The following is a 19,632-nucleotide window of genomic DNA, read 5'->3' as shown; positions in this document are numbered from 1 at the left end:
AGTCACTTGTCATTTTGAAACAATATTACATGCATTAACTTCTGGGTTTACCCTCTTTTATAGGACAATAACAGGGCATCGAGCAACATTTCAGGTGTGTATGATACTTAATTAATAGCGTGTTCTCTCTCTCTCTCTCAGCTCATTCTAATTTAGGACATTTTAACTTTTCCTCCGTCCCTTCCCACTTTTTTCATCGTGCCAGGGACAAATAGGAAAATGAACTCTGTTGGTTAAAGAGAGTGGGTTGATCGCAGATCCTTCCTGCGCCTTTATTCCTCCACTCTCTGTCATCCTCTCTCTTTCTTCTCCTCCTCTGGACGAGCTCACAGCATCCATCATCAGCCTGCACTCTATGAGACTCTATACAATCCTCCATCTGCACGGGGGCTTTTCAAGAGGAATCCAAGAGGAATGAGGTATGTGCCTTTGAATGCATTTAAATTGCCTATAATGATTCTGTAAAAGTAACTGCAACTTAGCAAATTGATTTCATGGCTTTTGGATTTTGACATTTTGGGCATCATTTTTAAGGTAAGTGAATTCTGTCTATGCGTTTTTAAGTTTGAGAGCACAGTATGAGATGTTATGGAGGGCATTACTGTGCTGAATATGCATGTTGCATCAGCCCATGTTATTTGGCCATTAGTCTGGTACAGACTATTATGCAGAGTACTATCCATTCAGATTATTATTATATTAGCATTATTATAACATAGCACCATTTAATAACTGTTCTTTGATAAACTGTGTCTTAGTAACCAGTGCATAATATTCTAAATAACTGGTGAATAAAAAGTTTTTGTGAAACGAAAAAGACTCTCCTATGGCATCAGACAGCAGGAATCATTATTTTGGCTGCAAATGGTTCTTTGGAGATTAACATTTCTTGATGTTACATTATAGGCTCTTCAGATCAGTCTATTTGTATCTGGATTTTTAAAGCACCAGCACATCTTTTTCTAAGCAACTGAAGCATAAAAAGTTGTTCTTTTTTTAATGAAACTAAAAAGGCTCTCTCTGTAAAGCTCTTTTCATGTGGATCTGTTATTGCTGAGAACATCTATTCCCGGAGTCTTTGAACTGAGAATTAATTTTAGAATTTGTTTAGAATGTGTTTGAAAGGTTGTCAGTGTTGGATGGTGCGTAAGTGCTTTATACAGACTGAGCCTTCAAAGAGAAGACACCTGTTCTTGACACTTCTAAATGAATGCATGCCCTATATATGCATGAGCAGAAACTGCAGTTGAGATAAATGAATTTGCAGCAAACTTCGCAAACACTCATCTTGTAATCGTTTATTTTTATCTCCATTACCTAAATATACAATTACTGCAGAACAACGGCAAGTTATTTAACTCTGAAAATAATACTTTTAAGATTACTGAGTGTTGCAAAGGCTTGCCAAACACCAATTCCAGTTGCAGAATCTATTCCTGTACTGGTGATGGAATTGAATTGGTGAAAAATAAAATAATATTAGTGTGCTGAGTTTAGCTCTTTATATATCTGAATATTGCTCCTGAGACTAAAGGCTTTGTAGACACAAATATTAGAGGTTTTTGAGCAAGTGAGGAAAAGACGTCTGCAACACAGCTGCTGGATGATTTTGCTTTGTGGTACAAACTAAGCAGAAATCCAGGTGCCAAATGTAGCATGAGAGACATGATTCATGAACACCTGTTTGGTCTGCAGTTATTCCAATGCTTATGTGAGTCAACTTAATTCTATTGAGACACGGAGCGTTAATATCTGCATTGTGTTTTCAGCTGTAAAATTGCAACACTTTATTGCTTGTAGTGCCACAGCAACCATTCGTCTTCACAGTGGCTCAGCATGTTTCTAAACCCATCGCTCAAAAAGGTGAGGCAGAGCAGAAGTAAGTCGATGTGTGAGTGTTTTTCAAGCAGTTATAAGATAAAGATCAGGCGAAGATAAAGATCAGATAAAGAAGAGGCGTCTTGAAACAAAACTAAAAAACATTTATGTCTTAATTATATCCTGAATAAAAGAAACTATTTGGTCATTTCCTCTCAAATTAATAAGATGTCTTCTCTTTCAATCACCACAGCCAAAATACTTGCATGAACCCCTGCAGGACACATCTGACCTAATTTAACTGTGCAGCAGTCATGCCCAGTCCTGATCACCCCAATGTGAAGAGTAAAGGGTCTCTCGTGATAATCTTAATACTTTTAATCTATTAGCAGCCAAGGATGCATTCAATCAAAAGTCAACAAGATAAAAAGAAACAGTAAAGACATTTGTAATGTAATCATTTCAATTTCATGTAAATGCTATTCTTTAGAATTTTCTATTCATTAAAGAATCCTGAAAAAAGTATCATGATTTCAAGAAAAAAAAATATTAAGCAGCACAACTGTTTTCAGCATTGATGATAATAAGAACTGTTTTAAAAACCAGCATATTAGAATGATTTCTGATGGATCATGTGACACTGAAGACTAAAATAATACTGTGGCTGCTGAAAACTCAGCATTGTCATCACAGGAATAAAATAAAAACAATTAAATAAAATATTACATTTTACAATATATTCCAATAGAAAACATTACTTTTAAACTAATAATATTTCACAACATTATTTTTTACTCTATTTTTTTGATCAAATAAATGCAGGCTTGGTGAACATTAAAAAAAAATTACAGACCCCAAACATTTGAACGGTAGTGAATACTCCATTTATATTATTATTACATTAATGTGTTAAGTTTTTCTTTCAAACTTATACTCATGCATGTGACTTCAATTTGTATATTATATTATATTGTTATATTATATTATTACATAGATTTTTGTATAGCTTTTATGCATCTACGTTAATGGTTATATACAATATACAATGTTGTTCATTTATAAGTTTGTGAGGTTCAGTCCCTATTCAGATCCATTCTCAGCAGGTTCTTACAGAGCTCAGAGAATGGCTGTATGCTTGGCTAGCCAGATCTACCACAGGCTGCTCGGCTAATAACACCTCAGACCTCTGCAGCATGGGTGAATTACCCTCTCTGTCTCTCTCTGTGTGAGTTCCGGCCGGTCTGTATTTCTGAGGACAGTGCTGGTTGCCCCGGGTGATGGACGAAGTCACAGAGAGTCATGCAAGGTTAGAAAGGGCTTGAGTTGAGGGTGGGTGTGGCACTGAAAGAGAAGAAAAGCGAGGGAAGAGTCCATGACCAAGCTTACAGACAACGCAGAGAAAAATAAAGAACAAAATATGGTCAAAATGCAAAACGGAGCAGCATTCCACAGAGAACGGTGTGCATGGGAAAGTTTTTCTTCTTTCTTTTACCATCCCTTGTCTGTCTGACAGTTTATCCAGCATTGGCATAATATGGCAAACTAAAACCAAATCTTCAGCAAGAAATAGTGAGCCTCTTAAATGGTCTGTAAAATCACTGCTGTGATGTAAGCGAAATAGACCGCCTCCTTCCCCATTTCCCTTCCAAATTAAGTCATTCTGTATTCCAGACAGCAGGCATCCGTGGAGATGCCTGCCTAAGCACTCTTGAGGTTGCTGGGCCCCGTCCTCCATGTTTGCCCTTATAGCAATCTGGCTTTACTTTTGGCTTATGGAAATGTGGCTGTGTCTGTTGGTAATGTTCTCAAGAACAGGATACAAGATAAGAGAAGTGAAGTGACATGAGGCATTTAACCCATCCAAGTGCACACACCCGGAGCAGTGGGCAGCCATATTGCTGCAGAGCCCAGGGAGCAGTTGGGGGTTCAGTGCCTTGCTTAAGGGTCTCTCCTCAGTCGTGGTATTGAAGGTGGAATTATTCACTCCCCCCACCTACAATCCCTGCCGGACCTGAGACTCGAACCCGCAACCTTTGGTTTACAAGTCCAACTCTCTAACCATTAGGTCACGACTGCCCCAGAGAGAGCAGAGAGACAGATCAAATACATACAGTTAAACAGCAAGGCAGCTTTGTTCAGTCTTCTCGGTATTATAGTTCTTGATAGTCCTCTTACTTTTAGAGGAGGTACAGTGAAAACACACCCCTACTTCTCCATGGCAGTAGTCTTTAATACACATTCATGTATCCAGCTTCAGGTCAACCAGTTCATGCCAGTTTCCATCCATCCATCTCTCTCTCTCTCTCTCTCTCTCTCTCTCTCTCTCTCATCCTCTCACATTGATAATAATTTCTTAAGAAACTTAAGAAAAAACCCCCGTCAAAACACTGTATTGGTGTTGGGACTGGTTGTTTGTTAATTTATACATTTATTTATACATTGTAATACATTTATTTTATTTCTTTTAATTTTAAATGAGTCCATATGGAAGGTTTGCTGTTAAGAATTTGGTGTTTTTGCAGTTCATTTGTCCAAAAGTCCAAACCCAGAGCAGCAGTACACAGATGAATTGTTCAGAAGATTAAAAAAAACTCCTGTTCCAGGGCACTTCCATGACGGTTTCATTGATTAAAACTCACACTGCATTAGTAATGTCCACTTCATCAGCCTGTGCTCTATTAGGTAACATTACACATCAGGAATGAGGGTCTTTCTTTAGGGATTGTAGTCTGTAATTTCACATCTGGTTGGTTGTAAAAGATTTCATGTAAACAGAGAAGAGTAACAATTAGATACTTAAGGACCCCTTATTTTGCACAGACATTACCGTAAACATCCTGTCATTAAAATGACTTAAAGTCAATGATATGTTATCATCTAAAATTGATGTAATCAACTCATTACCATCCACTTCATTTAAATGGTGCCTGGACTCCTGCATAAGAATTGCTTATGCTGTTGCTGAAACTTACTCAGATTTATTTGTAAGGGTTTTAAAAAGTCACAGGGATATTTAAAATTGATATTTAAAATCACTGGACCACTGTTATGTCTATACTTCCTTTTCTGGCTCATTCTTTGAGGCATGACAATTCAGTTCATTCTGTCTTTACAAGCTGTATTTCAGTGGATCTAGCAGGTGGTCTTTTATTTATTTATTTCAGCCTGTCTCACTTAGAAACCATCTAGCCACTAAAACATTCCTTTTCACTGGGCCGTTTAGCTAAACACAGTCTATATTGTGCTCTGTGTGTAGTTTTTAGGACTGCACAGAGACAGGTGCATAAAGATGACCTTAGTGGAGATGGATGTACTGGTAAAGAGATGCTCATGTTTAGAAAAGGATAGTTAGTCTGTTCGGTGACTCGTCAGAATTCTGAGCACATACAAGAGCTCCCAAAGATCATGCCAGCTGGACGTAGCACAGGGTTGCCAAATGCTCTATTCAGGAAACTCTTGACTAACCTCTGATTCAGAAAGCTTGTGAAAATGCAAAGCCACACATAAAGCTAAATAAAACAAATAAAAATTTTATTCAACACAAATTATAAGTCTGTGAAGTCTTCTCGTGTAAAGAATAAACACACCCTCTAAAGACTGTGCTGTCTGCAGTGAAAATTAGTTTACTGCGCTGTTTGAGCATTTTGTTGCTCCTTTCCAAAGAACTACAGGCAAGCCTTTCTGTTTTGTTCTATTCAGTCTTATGCCTTTAAAACCAGGGTTTTCAACCAGAGGTCTACAAAAAGGATCTGTGGAGAAGATGTAAAAAAAATACACATGCATATATATATACTGTATATATATAAAATCTTCTTTAAAAGTGTTAAATATTTGTTAATTGGTTAACTTATATAACCTAAATATATTCTTATGGGACATTTCATATAACTGTATTGTAAATCTAAACGTTCTAATAAATGATTAAACTGTATACCTCTTAGCGGGGGTCCCTGGTTCTGAAAAGGTTGACAACCCCTTTTTTTAAAAGCAATTTTCTTTTCTTCACTTGAACAGACTAAAATTCACTTAATTTGGTGACTTAATGCTATTGCAATAGCTATTCAAATTTTGCAGTCAAACAGTTTGATTTCAAAAGGCTCAAAAAATTCAGTGATAGTGTGAAGTCACACAATCTGGCAACAGCAGAGGCACAAATAACTTTCTCTCCCTCTTTCTCATTTTCTCGCTTTCTCACACACGGCAGTGTGTCATTTCCCCCTATGAATATCCATGAAGTTACACTGGAACAGAATGCAGTTTAATTAAATGACATAAATTAACTAAATTGCTGTACTGGAAATAAATGTTTGCATCTTTCATTTCAACACAACGATCTTATGTTGTGGTATGTCACAGTGTCCCTTTGACTTTTATAATGCTGTTCTTTGACTTGGTTTCTATATATTGTCTCATTCTCTCCCTCTCTGTTTGGTCTCAGATCAGCGATGTTCCTGCATATTCTGCTGTGTGCCATCTGCCTCTTTGTCTTGTCATCTTCTGCCGTCCTCAGTCATGCAGCAGGTGTGTCTCACCTCTACCGTTCAACACACAGGATATAATTAATGATAAATAACAGTAAAGGTCACAGACAGCTCTTAGAGTGAATTTACAGTGTGTGTTAAAACACTTTTATTGCTTTTTAGTAATACAAAGTCTAAAAAGGCACACTAAAATTAAATTCAAAGCTTTGAATATTAAAAATTTAAATCCAATTCAGGTCAGTATTAAACTGTCAGTTGATTAGCATCTCAATCATTCTTGTCTTTTTCTCAGATGAGACCACATTCTTACAAGTGACCATTCCTGATAGCTCCCCAGTGTCTGCAAATTTGGGGGGCTCCCTGACTCTGCCCTGTCTGGTTAGTCTCTCCCGGACCACATCTTTGGGCCGACATGCTGTACTGAGCCAGCCACGAGTCAAATGGAGCTTTCTTTCATCAAACAGAGAGACAGAAATCTTGGTGGCCCGTGGTGAGCGGGTAAAGGTGAGTGAGTTGTATAAAGGCAGGGCATCACTGCTGAATTATGCTGCCTCTTCAGTTGATCTCACCCTCAGACTGGATGGACTGATACACAACGATACAGGCTTCTACCGTTGTGAAGTCCAGCATGGCTTGGAGGATGCTCATGACCAGGCACAAGTCAAAGTAAAAGGTGATTATTATTTAAACTACTTTACGTGCAAAAATCATTGGCGGCCCCAGATTGTCTGTGACAAAACTTTAGATCTTGCCACATTTAGACAAAAGTGTTTTGAACCCAATTCATTAATAAGATTTGGAAGAAATTCCTGCTTATATAAGCAGGAAATTCATATAATTAAGAACATATCATTAAAAAATTATATATATATATATACTGTATATATATATATATACACACACACACACACACATTATACACATACATACATACTACCATTCAAAAGTTTAGGATCAGAAAGATTTGTAATGCTTTTGAAAGAAATCTCTTATGCTCGCCAAGACTGCATTTATCAAAAATACAGTAAAAACAGTAATATTGAGAAATATTATTAAAACTTAAAATAATTTTTTCTTTTGAATAAATTGTAAAATGTCATTTATTCTTGCTGTTTTCATCAGCAATTACTCCAGTCTTCAGTGTCACATGATCCTTCAGAAATCATTGTAATATGCTGATTTGGTGCTCAAGAAACATTTATTGTCCAGACCAGTAAATGTCAAATAGCACTTCATAACAGGTCAAAAGCTATGATATATGAGAACAGTGACATGCTGTGTGTTCTTAGGTGTCGTCTTCCACTACCGCCATACATCAAGTCGCTATGCCTTCACGTTTGATGAGGCCAAAGACGCGTGTGAGGACATTGGAGCTCAGATTGCTTCTCCAGAACAGCTGCTGGCTGCGTACCACAGCGGTTATGAGCAGTGTGACGCCGGCTGGCTTTCAGATCACTCTGTTAGGTGAGTGGACAGATACATCAAATAACCAACTACTAAGCATATCTTGTAGATACTTGCAGTATATTTGCAGTAGATGTGATGCAGTAGATGTGATACAGACAACTTTCTAGCTGCTAGCAATTTTTCTATTCACATGTAAAGCAACTAAATCACAGTCTGTCAGAACATATTTGCCATTTAATATTTGGAATACATTGTCCTGTTGCATTGCTTAGGATATAAAAACAAAATAAGAAATTAGATTGGTTAATGGGGTTAAGCTTAGTTGGTTTTGACTAATAACAACAATACAAGTATCTTTAGAATTCATTCAAATGTTTTTATACCATGCCTTTGCCTTCTTAGATACCCAATCCAGATGCCACGTGAAGGGTGTTTTGGAGACATGGATGGATTACCAGGCATTCGAAACTATGGCATGGTGGATAATGATGAATTATATGACGTGTATTGCTATGTGGAGAACATTCATGGTAAACCACTCCCATATTGCTAATATTACACTTTTGCAATGCAATGCTAACTGTGCTACAAACTATTGATATTAGCAAGCAGTCCATGTTCAAAGAATGCACTCTGTTTACGATGACTTGTTTGTGATGGTCAGTCTTTTAAAAGCAAAAATTGGTTGATCATTCATTGATGTAACCTTTTTTTAGGAGAGGTTTTTCATGGGTCATCCCCACAGCGCTTCAGCTTGATGGAGGCTAAGACATACTGTGAGCAGCAGGGGGCTCAGCTAGCCACAACTGGTCAACTGTATGCCGCATGGAATGATGGTCTGAACCACTGCAGTCCAGGCTGGCTTGCTGATGGAAGCGTTCGATACCCCATTGTGACACCTCGTGAACGATGTGGGGGTTCTGAACCTGGTGTCAAGACAGTTTATCGTTTTATCAGTCAAACAGGTTTCCCTGAACCACACACTCGCCATGACACTTACTGCTTCAGAGGTATTTACAGATATGTTTGAATTTGAGTTTTTCTAAAGGTTTACAAAACTGTCTTAAGTTAACCAAGGTTCAAACTGTAGTCCAGGGACGCCCCAAGGGGGCGCAAAGGGGTGCCAGGGGGTCTGTGATAAAATTTGAGGGGGGGGGGAGCATTTTTAGGGCTGTGTACTAAAGATGTGATAATATTTTTCATAAATGGATTTACATGAAAGAAAGGGATTCCCTCCAAATGATATCATTGGGATCCTTGGCATCAAAAAGTCAGTCCCCCTTTGGTTATTGGTATCTCTTCTACTCTTCCTCTGCAGCTAACAGCAACTCTCAGACAGTCTTACCTATAGATCATATGGCAACAGAGCCAGAGGACACCGAGCAGCATATTATGTCTTTAGCAGATCGCCTAGAGGAGTACAATTTGGATCAGATCACTCAAGAGTCAGAAAATGAAGCTCAAGGGGCTGTTGAGTCCTTCTCCATTTACAGCACACAGACTACTTCAGAACCTGAGGAACACAAGCACAACACAAGCCCTCAGTTACATGTCACTGCTAGCACCTATAGAGACTCCACCATCCCAACCAGCACAGAGAGATCCTCTGAGGTCACCTGGCAAAAAGTTGAGTCTATTCCAGATATTTACATGGATCCAAAACACAATGATTTCATACAAGAAGGAGAACCAGATATAAAGGCTTCAGCAATGGATGGTGTTGAGAGCAGCAATCATAGACACTACCAACCAATGCCAGATACCAACCTACAGCCAGGAGAGCCTATCGACTTCATCCCTTTTACAGAGGCTCAGCCAGAGACAACAGAGGAACCGCCCTCCCAACCGAAGGAGATAGATGGGTCCAAACACTTCCAACCCATGCCAAACACCAACCTGGAGGATGAGGATAAAGATCATGTGACTAGTAAGATCTCCATGACCACTAAGGGTACAACACCGGAATATGACTCAAGCAGTGCCACCACAACTCAGGATGCTTCAGTCCAGTCAAGTCTCTCAACATACCTACCTGAAGGTGCTACAGTAAAAGAAAATGCAGGAAACAGCACAGAAATTCCAGAGCCAGATGAAGACCTGGCTCTTTTTACCCACACAACTCAGTCCACCTCAATAAGACCATCCAGCACTGAAGGTTGGTTGGAGGGTTCCGGTGAGGATTTGACCTTGTTATTCACACAAAAAGCCGAACATTTGGTCACCTCGCATAAATCAGAGACATATGGAGCATCTACGCCTGAGACTATGACAGAGAGCTTCTCATTAACACATCTGAACAGTATTAGTCCAAGTAAGTAAGAGAAAAAGAAACAATCTACTTATGCAGTGTATCAGCAAATAATGCTTTTTTGTGTGCTTTTTAATAATCACAAATATACCGAAATCAGGGTTGTGTGCCATTCAGAACTGAATTGAGAATGCCTCAAAAAAGTTACAATTTATTGAAATTCAAAGAGATCCATATTTGAAAAGTTTTATGAAAAAGCCTTGAACTTTGAAGGTTTATAGTCCTTATAGACAGAGAGAATGATTTAAACGATGGATGGATGGAAATAAAAATTGTGATTAAATTTCCATAGATAAACTGTAAATCACCAGCTGTTAAGAAAATTCCATATCCTAATCATGGTTTGCCTTATAAATTACAATGAAGTTGTTGTGTTTGATTTGTTCATTTGCAGATTTTAAATCCAGACTCCAAGACAGTTCTGCAGACCATCACAATGCTGAAGAGACCTCAACTGAGACTCTTCCTGTGTCTCTTGGTGCAGTTGATGATGCCAGTGATTATTCAACTGGGAGCACAACACCGAAGGAAACTGAATCTTCTGAAGGTTCTGCCGATCATGATGACATCCTGCCAGTCACACTGTTGACCACTCCTATGCCTCATCTGTTGGGCACATCAACCACACATGGGCATGTACAGGTAGAAATCAATTCTCCACAGGAAATGGAAGGAGTCTTTTCTGAAAGCACCACTCCATCTGGCCTTGGGATTGTGGAAGAAGAACTGGAGATGGTGGAACAGGAAGGGCTTGGAGAGGAATCTAATCAAAGAGCCACCATATCCAGTGTGCTTAATAATTCTACTGTAACTTTCAGTGTTGATGGCAGTGGTGAGGATGTCTCTTCCGGAGAAAGAGAACTTCCAGGAAACGGGTCTTCAGTTATTAAGCATCCATACTCAAATGTGGCCACCATCACTCCCTCTAATCTGACAGATATGCAAGACCTTATTGAAACAAATAGTGATAATGATGATAATCAGGCCAGCACTGTGGGACCCACAAAAAGTCTGGAGGTTACTTTTCTTCCTCATGGGACCCAAAGTCCCATCTGGCAAACTGTGGCCTCTTCCACAAACCCAGGAGAGTTCAGAGCAGATGTTGAATTCAGTGGGGAAGTGGCGCTTACCACAGATGGCATCAAAGCCTTAGATGAATCCGACTCCACCAATGCAGCCACCAATGAGCAAACAACGCAAACCCAAAAACCATCCACTACGACAGCCAACAATGAAGATAATGATGACGATGATAATGATTATGAACTCATGATAATGATTATGAAGAATGATGTCAAAACCACACTGTCTTCCACTCTACCTGCCAGACCTACCCAGAGAGTGTTGGTCAGGACAGGCTACATTTCAGGTAAACATATTGTTGTATGTATTGTCTCATCTTCCAAGCTGCAATTTGTATTTTAAAAACTGCTTGTCTGTCTGTGTTGTAGTAGATATCCATGCATTTACAATGGGGAAGAGAAGTTTCTTAATGTGGGCATTTAAGGAGAAAAAAAAAACTTGCCCAAAATTATTTCAGTGCTATTTAATGATGAATAACTATTCATCTATTAAATTAGTTTAAAAAGTACATGGTCAGGCCCCTTAAATCAGTTATTTTAGTATTATTTATATATTATTATAGTACATATTTTAAATGACCTTTTTTCAGTTTTCTTTTTAATTTGTTTAATTTTTTTGTCATTTTGTTTATATATATATATATATATATATATAGTTTATTTTTATTTCAGTTTTAGTTTTAGTCATTATAATAATTCAGCTTATTTTATTTCAATTAGTTGACAAGGCAACATTTCTAATTTGCATTTAATTCTTTCTAAATTTTTTTCTTGTAATATTTAGATTTGTCATCTAATTCATATATTTCCGCTTTATTTCAAATTACCCAATCAGATAATATTTTTTAATAATTTTAGTTTAAGTTAATAACAACACTACCGTGTAATTTCTTGAGCAAAACATGTGCTCTCAAAAGGGGGCGCTGTTTCCCTCCGAACACTGGCAGATACATCTCTTTAAAATATCTGGAAACTTTATATCTGATATGCACTAATCTGTAACAACTGAGTAGCGCGTCTTTCAAATAGTACAGTGCAGACAGAGAGACAGAAATAATTTATCAGAATTGTTTAACCCCCATCACAACAAATAGTTTCAGTCGTGCATGAAGGAAGAGTTTGGTTTAGTGGGGCCGTGATGACTAGAAAGTGATAAGAGAACAATTGGAAAGAAACGTCAATGTGTCCGGTGCTGATATGGCATGTTTTATGTAGCTAGAGGTTAACAGAACCGTTCAGGGGTCTAGATTTAGCCTGTTTTTTTAGCTGTGGTCAACAAATTTTGTGCCATACTCTCAGTGCAGCTGCGTAGTAGAACCACCTTGTGTTTAGTATAATCATGCTTTATTTCAAATCCTTCACTTGTGTCCAATATTTGTATTAGTGTGCTATAAAAACATGTGAATGGCCTTTTAGATGCATGTCTGGAGAACCCTTGTAAAAATGGAGGCACATGTGTGGACAATGGAGAAGGTCATAGGTGTCTCTGTCTACCCACTTATGGAGGAGACATTTGTGAGACAGGTGAGTTACCTGCATTGTACTTCTACACTGGAAAAAGTGGAGCAATTGTTCCAGAACTTTTAAAAAAAAATCTTTTAAATGTTTTTTTTTTTTTTTTTGTTACCTAATGTTGATTCTGTTTTGATTTCTTTAATATTTTTACATCTCCCAACAAAGATCTAGAGCACTGTGAACCAGGCTGGGAAAAGTTCCAAGGGTTTTGTTTCAAACATTTCACCAAACGGCAGAAATGGGAGGTGGCAGAGCAGCACTGTCGCATGTGCGGAGGTCACCTGGTCTCTGTTATGTCACCTGAGGAACAGGAGTTTATCAATGGTATGTCTGAACAAGTGCTTGTAGGTGGCCCTTTCCTGTTGATCTAATCATTTTGATTTCTTATCATATGTTAAAAATTTTAACTTGATGGAACCTGATTTGAACCTGATGGAATATGTTTAACAAGGTGTCATGAGACAGGCTGTTAGCCTTTGCAAGTGTGTTTATTTTTCCGGAACTCTTTCTGCCAGTAGGTGGTGCAGAAGTGAGTGTCTTTATGAGTGAATTATCATTTGTTTAACCAATTTGTTAGATTCATTCAGGTTCAGACCAAATAAAGTCTTTATTATGAGTGAGCCGTTGAATTATATACTTAACCAATTATTCAGGAAGAAACTGCATTAAGGTATGTTTACTCAGAGATGTGCACCGTTTAAATCTGCGTTGGCTTCATTTGAAACTATTTTTATTGGTGAAGAGCAAAAATAGACAAATTAAAATGCCAATAATTTCTCCAAACTGTAAGTTAGCTTACTCAATACTAACTTCTTGCTTATTGAACTGTTGTATATCTGAAAAAAAGCAGTACTCTTGTTCGATATTGCTCAAACTAAAAGTCAAAAAGAGTGTCAAGCTACTGAAGCGATTTAGCTTACAGTACATAAAGGAATTCATAAAAGACCAGGTTTGTTGATATAACATTGAGAGGCCCTGCATTTTGTTCTGCATTTCTATGCAATCATCAAAACGGTGAAGGGCTTTGAACGTGTCACCTTATTCATGTGAGTGAATGAGGGTTGTGTTAAAAGGTCCTGTGCATGTCTGTCATATACAGTATGATGCATCCGGGTGTTAAACTCGAAATGGAGTCTATGTTGTGTCTTACTGACAATGTATGCTGGTTCTTTGGCATTTCTGTGTTTTTTTCTTTCATTAGATAAATACAGGGAGTATCAGTGGACGGGTCTCAATGACAAGACCATTGAGGGAGATTTTCGTTGGTCAGATGGGAACCCTCTGGTGAGTCTACTGATTGGACTTTCTGTGGTTTAAAAAAAACAAAAAACATCACGTGTTTCTTCAGGGGTTTTCCAAACTGGAACTCCAAGGGGTTCGTGACTTGCTGAAAAACTTTTGACCTCTCTCTCTGTATCAGTTGTATGAGAACTGGTATCGTGGACAACCAGACAGCTACTTCCTGTCTGGGGAGGATTGTGTTGTCATGGTATGGTACGATGATGGGCGTTGGAGTGATATCCCTTGCAACTACCAGCTGTCCTACACCTGCAAGAAAGGCATTGGTGAGTACGTCACCATTTGTGGGAGTGCTGGGGCCCAGGAAGAGCAAAAGTTCACCATGGTTTGTTTATCTTTAGCAGCGTTCTGTGGCCAGCCCCCTCTCGTGCTGCACGCTAAGATATTTGGACATCGTCAACTAAAGTACAGGGCCAATTCACAGGTGCGCTACTACTGTGAGCCAGGCTTCATCCAGAGACAAAACCCTATTATCACATGTCAGAGCAACGGACAGTGGGAGGAACCTAAGATCACTTGTTCACCAGGTGTATATTATATTATATTATATTATATTATATTATATTATATTATATTATTAGTGTTCATTTCATGTATTTTGCTCACAGTGGGACCAGCATACTCAAATGGAGAACTGGTAACATGGCCCACAGGTCAGAGCAAGGAAATAATCATCAAAGAAACAACAACAAAAACAACAACACCTGAATATTTGGATATAAAATGGAACTTTTAAAACAAGCACATGGCATAGTAGCATTTCATTATTTCTTTTACCCTCCTGTTTATCATGTCATCCCTTAGTTCATCCTCCTTAAAAACATCCATCGATCAACTCTACAAAGTTCTTTATATAACAGCAATTGTTATATAAAAAACGGTCCCACTTAACTTTTTTTAAATGGTACTTCCAATTGGATAACAGTTTAAATACACCAAACATTTATAACAGGATACTTAAATTAGACTAAAGAGTTATTAATGTTTGTTTTTCTTCTCTTGGCTCTTTCCTTTTACATTTTTCTCTGTGTAGACCATGACACTGAATTACATTTTGTAATTCTAAGTTACCGTAAAAGCACACTTGATAAAATGCAACTTCCAAACAAAGCTTGTAACCATTTGGACCAGACACCTGTTCTGTTTCATTTCATCCTTTTTTATTTTTAAATAAATTATGAGATAAACCTATGAATGAATGCTCTCTAACATCAGCTGGTATGAATCATTTTGTTTTATATTGTGGTCCTGTAGTGACTAAATATGTCTGCCTTTAGCAGTATTAATGATCCATTCTTAAACATTTAGTGTCCTGTGTTTTTCCTCGCTTAGGATTGTCTGCCAACTTGAGATCAAGAACTCTTAGACTAACAATGACCCAACGTTGTCATAAACTAACAGTAATTCCTTGATAAACACAACAGGAATATTTTTATGCTTGTTTTTGGCTTTAAAATACTCTGGAAACAATTTTTTGAAAAGAAACTTCTGTAAACTTTGTGAACTCAATCAAGTCAGTTGAGGCATATCAATCCATCCTTTGTGTTAATGTTGGGTCAGCAAAGCTTTATGAAGCAGGGACAATTCCTTATGCACTCCACAAATATTTGTGATTTCCAGGCCCACAGTTGGTCATTCTGCGACTTGGTGCTCAGATTTTCAGGTCTGTATTGTACTCTGGAGGATGGCCATTTTCAATAGACTACTGTCAGTTTCATTTGTTTCAGAGATGCATCACTAACAAAACCATATTTTAGTTTTTGATAGCCTGAAACCAGAGCGTATTTATCAAAACATGAAATGAAATACATTCCAAGCAATTAGAGCAATCACAATAAAAAAAGTTATCAGAAATGTTAATGAATTTTCTTGCATTATGTGAATATGTGTGGATCCTTAAGTGTTGTTAAGAATTAGTTTAACAAATCTGTGGTTAATATTCTAAGCATTACTAGTAGTTCACCTGTGGTTTGTGAGGCAATTTGAAAATAATATTTTATGGAAATTTGTCTTTTGAGTTGATTACTGTTTGCTGTAGTTTTGAAACACTGTGCATGTGTATGTAACTTTCACTGCACTTTATGACTGTCACAAAAAAATTAGTGTATGTTTATACAGATTTCATATTTTTATTGGTAATTTTATTCACACATTTTACAATCTTACTATTTTGTTTATTGTTAAAATAAATAAATAAAAATCCAACTATAAGGCACCATCCAGTACATGGTGCTAAGCAATGTAACATTAATACATAAGAACATAAGGATAATTTGTTCCCTTTGTACAAGTTTACGGAAAAAGCTACAACATTAATTTAAGTACATCTCTTTTTAAAGATAGAAGTTTGTGGAATCTGCATATGTTGTTATAAATACATTGATTGAATAATTGTTAGACTTGGTTGACATTTTGTTCTTGCTGCTATATATTTAATGCCTGTGCAGCTGCAATTTACAGCACAGCTTTAGTCAAAGCTATCAAGCTTTTCAAGCTACAGTAGCAGCTATTCAAGCAGGAGTAAAGCCTTTGTGTCAATCCACTCTTAATTTGAAAGTGATGTATTCCCAGCAGGACCCAAAATGTTCTGCTTTTTAAAAAAAAAACTTAACTGATATATAACACAGATGGATGTGAATGCTAGCTTTAATCCAGAAATCTAACTGTATAGCTCATACATTCCCTTTTACCTGCACCTTTTGGCAACTGAAGAGAGCCTCTAGTGGTGCTCATACCGTTATGTTCCACAAATGAAGGATACATTCTGCACCTCTTTAGGTACTTCACATTTAGGCCAGTGTGCCATGTATGTGCAGACATTCTGTAGCAGAAATTAACCAGGCAGCAAAACATGGAACAGTTATCTGTAGCAATAAGCCCCATAAAGCCGCAAACTTTTGCCGAGATACCCCAAGCTACGAACCCCTGGTTCTGCAATCCCTCCACAGCGCTCCCTCGGGTGGATGATGGGGAATCGTACACTGCCATCCTGCAGCCAGCCTCCATCACAGTGGTCAAGCTGCTGAAACTTCCAAGATGAGTAGATCTGACCAACCTTCGCTAGACTGGCACCATCCCGTCTGCAGGCACGTTCAGCCTCGGCAGAACTGAATGGCCCTGGAATGAAGAACACAGAGCCTGGAAAAGCAAAAAGTGAGGTATCTTTTAAACATTTATGTATTTATAAGTGCAACATAGATATAATAACACTATATGTAAAATAATTACATTTAGTGAACAGCTGTGATCTGCACAACAAACTGCACTGTTTTCTAGGAGTAATTCCTGTATCTCTGTTATTGACATTCAATTAGTGCCGTATTCAACAGTCTCATGTGGGCATAATAGGAGCTCAAATGTCACTCTACAGAGTAACGGACTCTTTGTCTTTCCTAAATACAAACACAACAGAGCTGATTGGCTGTGTCACTTCTAGTCTATTTGGGGAACAAACAGTGAATGTGTTTCTAATGACCTTTTGTTTCAAGCAGAAACATTTTAGTAGGGACGATGCCTCCTATAAATCTCTGTATCAGTTTACCTACATACCAATGTAACAATTATTCTTTCAGGAAAGGACCGTGGATCACCGGATACACATGTTTGGGAAAAACATAATTTACACTACTTTGTTTGGGGTTTTATTTATTTTTTATTTTATTATTTTATTTTTAAAAAAAAAAGTCTCCTATGATCACCAAGGCTGCATTTATTTGATAAATACAGTAAATATAGTAATATTGTGATTTATTATTGCAATTTAAAATAACTTTTCTATTTTAATATATTTTGCAAAATGTTCTGCATCATTACTCCAGTCTTCAGTGTCACATGATTCTTCAGAAATCATTTGGTGCTCAAAAAACATTTATTTTTATTATCAGTGCTGAAAGCAGTTTTTTGTGTAAACTAATCTTTTGTAACATTATAAATGTCTTTACTGTCATTTTTGATCAATTTAATGCATCCCTGTTAACTAAAAGTATTAATTTCTTAAAAAAAAAAAAAAAAACGTACTAACCCCAAACTTCAGAATAGTAGTTTCTAAACTATTTAACATACAGTATGTGGGACAACCTCTGTCCTAACATTACTAACAGTTTTTGTAATATGTGTGAAATATTTTTTGTCATCATCTGAATCCCATTCTAATCTCAATCACAGCAGAATCCCTATTCACTGACCTTTAGTTGTCGAGGTGAAGCAGAAAGCATCGTAGTGGTCCCGTGTTTTGTGACGGGGCCCGTAACTTCGGATGCCTGATAGAAGATCCCCTCCACAAGCCGGCCGTGGTTGCAGGACTGGGTAATTGACAGTTCCATCGCTCAGCCAACCTGCATTGCACCAGTCCAACCCTTCAGTCCAGGCTGTTAAGATCGATCATCATAAGAGTATCACAGAATTAATATAGGTAAGCACCAAACATATAACAGTCTTTGGGAATTTAAATACACTTTTGGCAAAATTGTTCAAAGGTATGTTAAAGTAAGCAATCTAGGTGTGTAAATATTATCATTACCCCTGTAAAGCTGCTTGTAAGTGGCAAGTGTGGCATCCTGTTCAGCACAAGCTTCTTTAGCATCAAAGAATGTAAATCTGTACCGACCATGGTGGCTCTGATAAGGAAATACAACTCCTGAAATACATGGCCAATTATAATTAATGTGTTAAAATGTATTAATGTATATGAATATATTTAATATATGTAAAATATTATGGATTGAGCATTTTAAATGATTAAATAATAATAATAATAATTAGTTATCAATATCAACATCATCATCATCATTATCATTATCAATGTAAAAGCCCTCTGCATTTACTAATTATTTAAGAAGAAGACAAGAAATAATAATAATTATAATAATTAATATTATTATTATTTACTGTTGTTCAGTGTCACCATGTGTGCACAAAATTAAAATCTAAATGATCATGACTGGTTGTCAGCTTGTCCTACCTTCAATTCTCAGAGTAATAATGACACTTTCATCCTCAATTCCGTTGATCAGTTCACAGCGGTAGCTGCCGTCATCTTCCAGCTCCAGGTCAATAAGACGCAGGGAAACATCCAGGTTATGTGCACGCAGGAGAGACGCCCGGGGCCCGACTGAGCCATACTGCTTATCTGCGTGTCCGTTTGTTATAAGCACTATGTTTTCCACTCCTTGACTAGGGGGTTCGATTTTAGTCCACTTTACTCTGTAGTGTGATGGTTTGAATCTCATCACACAGGGCAAAACAACTGTGTGTCCACGGCGAGCAATGACCTCAGCATATACCAGAGGTTCCAAGAGGTATTTTAGCTCTTTGTCCTCGTCTAGAAAAAAATATATAAAAATAAAAAAAGATAAATAAATAAAAACGTGTTGTGAAAGCATTGTGTAATTTAATATTATGTGTTAAAATATCTTGTAGGGGCTTTCAAGTCATGTTTATATTGTAATTACAAAGTCTCTCATATCAACTCAATTTTTTCAAATGATATTACCTTGATTATGGTGGTGGTATTTTGCAGAGTTCCAAGAGAAGAAACAGGCTGAAATCACTAGCAAAGCAGTAAAGTTCATTGTGGATTTCACCATTTCCCTAAACAACAAAATAATGATGATGATAGTTTCACTGATATTTGATTCAAACAGAAAGCTGTAAGGAAAGAAAAAAGTCTCACCTTAGTCTTCAGCCTTCTTCCTCAATTTAAAAAGGACATCCAGAAAAAGTC

The 19,632-nt window shown here is 37.4% G+C and overlaps 2 protein-coding genes across 5 annotated transcripts; one reads left to right on the top strand and one right to left on the bottom strand.

Annotated features, from left to right (window-relative positions):
- The first annotated feature begins 273 nt into the window (after positions 1–273).
- On the top strand, positions 274–15,669 carry LOC107597979 (brevican core protein-like). 3 transcript variants are annotated; one of them, XM_016289206.1, is made up of 14 exons: positions 274–419; positions 6,257–6,339; positions 6,592–6,972; positions 7,589–7,763; positions 8,109–8,236; positions 8,423–8,716; positions 9,025–10,017; positions 10,409–11,383; positions 12,513–12,620; positions 12,777–12,935; positions 13,813–13,895; positions 14,032–14,176; positions 14,255–14,437; positions 14,519–15,669. In XM_016289206.1, the coding sequence occupies exons 1-14, from the start codon at positions 415–417 to the stop codon at positions 14,644–14,646; spliced, it is 3,840 nt and encodes a 1,279-aa protein (XP_016144692.1). In that variant the 5' UTR covers positions 274–414; the 3' UTR covers positions 14,647–15,669. The 3 variants fall into 3 exon arrangements, with proteins under 3 accessions (XP_016144692.1, XP_016144691.1, XP_016144693.1); XM_016289205.1 differs by having other exon boundaries at positions 14,252–14,437; XM_016289207.1 differs by lacking the exon at positions 274–419 and adding an exon at positions 6,125–6,163 and having other exon boundaries at positions 14,252–14,437.
- Positions 15,670–16,559: 890 nt separating this feature from the next.
- On the bottom strand, positions 16,560–19,632 carry hapln2 (hyaluronan and proteoglycan link protein 2). 2 transcript variants are annotated; one of them, XM_016289258.1, is made up of 6 exons: positions 19,582–19,632; positions 19,402–19,499; positions 18,871–19,230; positions 18,430–18,546; positions 18,095–18,277; positions 16,560–17,048 (listed from the first exon to the last, which is right to left on the bottom strand). In XM_016289258.1, the coding sequence occupies exons 2-6, from the start codon at positions 19,493–19,495 to the stop codon at positions 16,771–16,773; spliced, it is 1,032 nt and encodes a 343-aa protein (XP_016144744.1). In that variant the 5' UTR covers positions 19,496–19,499; positions 19,582–19,632; the 3' UTR covers positions 16,560–16,770. The 2 variants fall into 2 exon arrangements, with proteins under 2 accessions (XP_016144744.1, XP_016144746.1); XM_016289260.1 differs by lacking the exon at positions 19,582–19,632 and having other exon boundaries at positions 19,402–19,569.

The sequence above is a fragment of the Sinocyclocheilus grahami genome, unplaced genomic scaffold, assembly GCF_001515645.1.
Source record: "Sinocyclocheilus grahami isolate Dianchi unplaced genomic scaffold, SAMN03320097.WGS_v1.1 scaffold242.1, whole genome shotgun sequence".
Taxonomy (NCBI): Eukaryota; Metazoa; Chordata; class Actinopteri; order Cypriniformes; family Cyprinidae; genus Sinocyclocheilus; species Sinocyclocheilus grahami.
The sequence above is the reverse complement of the archived record's forward strand: the minus strand, read 5'-3'. Positions and strand labels throughout refer to the sequence as shown.